Source organism: Mandrillus leucophaeus, unplaced genomic scaffold (genome assembly GCF_000951045.1).
Source record: "Mandrillus leucophaeus isolate KB7577 unplaced genomic scaffold, Mleu.le_1.0 Scaffold435, whole genome shotgun sequence".
In the NCBI taxonomy this organism is placed as follows: Eukaryota; Metazoa; Chordata; class Mammalia; order Primates; family Cercopithecidae; genus Mandrillus; species Mandrillus leucophaeus.
Genome location: NW_012104643.1, coordinates 114,371 through 118,922, shown reverse-complemented (window position 1 = coordinate 118,922; position 4,552 = coordinate 114,371). Strand labels below are relative to the sequence as shown.

Here is a 4,552-nt window from a genome sequence, read left to right as displayed (position 1 = left end):
GGTTCAAGTGATTCTCCTGCCTCAGCCTCCCGAGTACCTGGGATTACAGGCGCCCGCCACCACGCCCGGCTAATTTTTGTATTTTTTTTTTTTTTGGAGACGGAGTTTCACTCTGTCGCCCAGGCTGGAGTGCAGTGGCGCAATCTCAGCTCACTGCAAGCTCCACCTCCCAGGTTCATGCCATTCTCCTGCCTCAGCCTCTTGAGTAGGTGGGACTACAGGTGCCCGCCACCATGTCTAGCTAATTTTTTGTATTTTTAGTAGAGATGGGGTTTCACCGTGTTAGCCAGGATTGTCTCAATCTTCTGACTTCGTGATCCACCCACCTTGGCCTCCCAAAGTGCTGGGATTACAGGCGCGAGCCACTGCGCCCGGCCCTAAAGTTTTTTAAAAGGAGAAATAAACCATATATTTGTATATATATTTTTGGAGACAAAGACTCACTCTTTCAACCAGGCTGGACTGCAGTGGCGCCATCTCAAACTCCTGGCCTCAAGCTATCCACCTGCCCCAGCCTCCCAGAGTGCTGGGATTACAGGCTACTCAGGAGGCTGAGGCACCACAACTGCTTAAGCCTGGGAGGCAGAGGTTGCAGTGAGCTGAGATCACGCCACTGCACTCCAGCCTGGCCAAGATGAGATCCTGTCTCAATAAAAAAAGGAATAAAAATAACATGTTCCTACTGGGGGGAGAGACAGAAAATGAGCAGCATCTAAGAACAGAGCCTGACCTCCCTGAGTGTACCATTAAATATCTTACATAATTATGAAGCAGGGCCGGGCACTATGGCTCACACTCATAATCCCAGCACTTTGGGAGGCCAAGGCAGGTGGATTGCTTGGGGCCAGGAGTTCAAGACCAGCCTGGCCAACAAGGTAAAACCTTGTCTCTACGAAAATAATAAAAATTAGCCGGGCATGGTGGTGGTGCACCTGTAGTCCCAGTTACTCAGGAGGCTGAGGGAGGAGAATCACTTGAACTGGGGAGATGGAGGTTGCAGTGAGCTGAGATCCCACCACTGCACTCCAGCTCCACAGTGAGACTCTCTCTCAAAAAAAAAAAAAAGAAAAAAGAGAGAAACTATGAAAGAAAACTAAATTAGAAAAAAGCACACAGTGACAATGGAAAGTAAAATGATACAAACAAACTATAGCTGTGCCCCTTGGTACAAACACCAGAGAAGAACTCTCCTGAGAGACTTTAACACAAATGAACTCACTGCACATCTGTAGTGACATAAAGATTAAAAAATGTTTAACCACAAAAACACCCAGCATTTCAGTCCAAATTCATCTTCCTGGGGTGTTTGACAAGGTGCGGTCGACGGCTCTCCCCAGGAGCTGCCCGTTAGTTTTAAGGGAGAATTAGTCACCTCACAGTGGACGTCTGAGAACCAAGTAATTGAAGTTAACCAGCACTGGGACAAAATTACCAAAACTCACAGAAAAGGACTGAAAAACCTGAACAGGGCAGAAGCAAGACAAGACGCAAAATCACTCATCTCAACTCAGCCCCCACAGAAAAGCCCAGGCCCAGATGGCTTCAGAGCATATTGAGACAAATGTTTACAGCAAAAATAACAAGACTGCTTCCATAAACCTCAGGAAGCAATCCTTCCAGAAAGCAGAGGGGAACAATTTGGGAAGGCTGGCACCATCCTGGTAACGCCAGAGGCAGTGTGGTCACAGATCGGCACGTCAAACCTACACCGTGTAGCGTTTTCAGCTGAGAAGATTAAGTTGCAGACAGAAGAAACGGAAATGCCCACAGCCCTGGCCTTGAGGGAAGCAGCGAGTGGACCTTGGGCGTGGGTCCCAGCACGTGGCTGGCGGGAGAGTCCATCCCGCGAGGCTTACTTGTCTTCCTCTTCCGTCGGGCGGGAGTGCGCGGCGTCAGGGGGCGCTGATACACGGCGGTGCTCAGGCCAGTAGCCACGGCCTCGATGGCTTCGTCCAGCAGGGAAGACCCAAGGCGTCCTGGTGTGTGCTACAGGCAAAGGGGCGGTGCCGTCAGGTGCCCTTGGGGCCTCAGCCGGGCCAGCGCAGACCCCAACTGGAGCCCAGAGCACAGCCCGCAACGGCAGCCAGAGAAGCAGGACAGCCTCCCCACCCGCCACCCACAGCAGCCACGGCCCGGCCTTCCTCTCCCTTGCCAGACAGGTTGCCCAGCACTCCCACGGGGGCAAGGCCAGGACAGCCTAGGACGGGTCTGGGGGGCAAGCTCAGGGCCAGAATGGAGGGCGAGGACAGGCAGACACCAAGGACAGTGGAGGAAGGAGGACACAGGGCGGAGCTCAGAGCAAAGCCCATGGCAAGCCCTGAGAGCTGGGCTCCTGCACAGGTGTGGGGGCGGTACGCAGCAGGGACAAGGCAAGGGGCAGGCAGGTGGGGGACAGACAGCATCCCAGGGGCACAGGGGAGAGCACCAGTCACTGTGGTGGGTGCGGCACAGGTGCTGGGCAGGGCACTGGAGAGGGACAGCACCCACCCCACCGAGGCTTCTCAGTCCCCTCCAAATTCAGCGTTAGGCTTGCCAAGGGCACACACCAGATGCCCACAGCCCAGACCCTCCTGCTTGTCCAATGCCCAGAGAAAGGCTGCTGTGAGGACGGAGGCCGCAGGGAGCACCTGAAACTGAGCACCAGGTCCAGTGCAAGAGGAAGGTGCTCACAGGCGCCTGGAGGGAGTGGTGCTGGCACGTGGCCTGGGGAACAAGGGGGTTTCCTAGAGCCCCCACCCCCAGGGCCAGGCTCCATTTGCCCCTCAGCACCTGGCTCCAGCTGCTCGGAGAGGCAGCCTCACCTTGGGCCGCTGGGCTCACCCCGGGGTGCACTCACCTGCTCCCCTTAGCAGGCCGAGGAACACAAGCCACGGGGGCCAGGCAGACCCCACAGTGCCAACGACGCCTCTCCCAGCCACCCGGGCCGCTGAGATCACACTGGGCAGCTGGGGCTCTGGGACAGGCGTCGGGGCCAGGCCACCCACCCAGGCCGCTGAGACCACTCTGGGCAGACATCAGGGCTGGGCCACCCACCTGGACCCTCCTGGCCGTGGAGATCCGGTTCCGGTTCACAGTTGCTCTGACTCTCTCACTCTGCCGCGTCCTGGCGATCACCCGGGTCCTACCTGCTCGAGGCCGGAGCCTGCTGGTGGTGGGCACCACATCGGCCAAGAGCAGGGAGACCTCCTCCTCACTCACGGGACCCGCATCTGGGAAGAATCACCAGGGCTGATGTGCCACACTCACAGGCCACACACCTTCCCCAGCGGCTCCCCCCGTGGCTGCCAGCCACGCAGCAGCCCTGGCTTAGGCTGACCTGTGCACGGGACACAGGGCTGCTCATGGAGCCTGGTGCTTCTACCACTGAGGACCGGAACCCCCCAGCCAATGGACCCCACACACAGCCCCGAGAAGACGAGCCCGAGACAGCCTGAGACGTCTTCCCCACGCGGCAGCCGACCCTAACCCCGGGGCCGCAGAGCAGACGGTGAGAAGGCCCACGCGCGCCTTGAGATGGGAGCAGCGTCCTCACCAGCGGCAAGGACAACGCCAGGGGCAGCACATTCCGGGCAGAACCACTCGTCCACCGGCACCTCCTGGAGAGGGGGGTCCAGGCATTCCATGTGGTACCTGCAGGAGAGAGCAGGGCCAGAGCAGAGCGTCCGGGTGCTGCTCACAGCTTTCCCAAACCTCTTCCAGTGAGGGGACCACACAGCAGGCTTCCAACGGCACCCAAGTCTGTGACGCATTCCGTTAGGGGCTGACCTGCGTCCCCCAACAGTCCCTAGGAAGCCCTAACCCCCAATGTGACAGCAGGTGGAGATGGAACCTTTAAGGGGGTAATTCAGGCTGAACAAGGCTGCAGGATTGGTGTCCTCAGAGGAGGGAAGGCCAGGGGAGGACACAGCGGGGAGGCGACCGTCTGTGAGAAGGAAGAAGGGCCTCCCCAGGAACCAGGCCTGCTGCTATCTCAGACGTCCAGCTTCCAAAACCGAGAAAAGGAAGACCTGTGGTTTACGCTGCCCAGCCTGTGGTATCCTGACAGCAGCTGAGCCGACCACGACGCCCACCCAGAGGCCGACAGTGGCTCAGGCTGAGCTCCTGCGGTAGGTGCTGCCTCTGGGGGCCCTTCCCAGAGAGCCTCGTCTCACCCACCCGCACTCACGGGGTTTCAAACATCGCGCCTCACACCAAGCCAGTGAAGGAGGAGGAGGTTTCTTTGCTGAAAGGAAACTATATTTTAATTGTTTCTATCAAGCCTTGTAGGAAAGTAGTTTGGGAAGTGCTGCCACTGGTATGAGGTATCTGTGCCCCTCCAAGCAGCCGAGGCTCCGGAGTCTGTGCCGAGATCCTTGAAACTTCACCCCGAAGGCCCCAGACAGTCCTGAGTACGGCAAAAACAATCAAAGGAAGGAGTCAAGCTGATGGTCCCTGAATTCAACGGAGCTTAACTACCACTGACTGACCACAGTGCTGAACTGTTCCAGGACCTAAGATACGAGTTAAACAGAAGTAAACCCATTCCCCCAAGAATCCTGCACCTAGGGCCGGG

General features: G+C 57.5%; 1 protein-coding gene across 3 annotated transcripts in view; it reads right to left on the bottom strand.

The window, feature by feature from the left end:
- The window catches only part of PHRF1 (PHD and ring finger domains 1), a 39,090-nt gene that overhangs the window by 10,700 nt on the left and 23,838 nt on the right, over positions 1-4,552 (bottom strand). For all 3 annotated transcript variants that reach the window (XM_011993819.1, XM_011993820.1, XM_011993821.1), the window contains exons 6-8: positions 3,533-3,630; positions 3,034-3,209; positions 1,857-1,986 (exon numbers count right to left, since the gene is read on the bottom strand). In XM_011993819.1, coding sequence (XP_011849209.1) covers positions 1,857-1,986; positions 3,034-3,209; positions 3,533-3,630 — 404 coding nt within the window. The remainder of the gene's footprint in view (positions 1-1,856; positions 1,987-3,033; positions 3,210-3,532; positions 3,631-4,552) is intronic.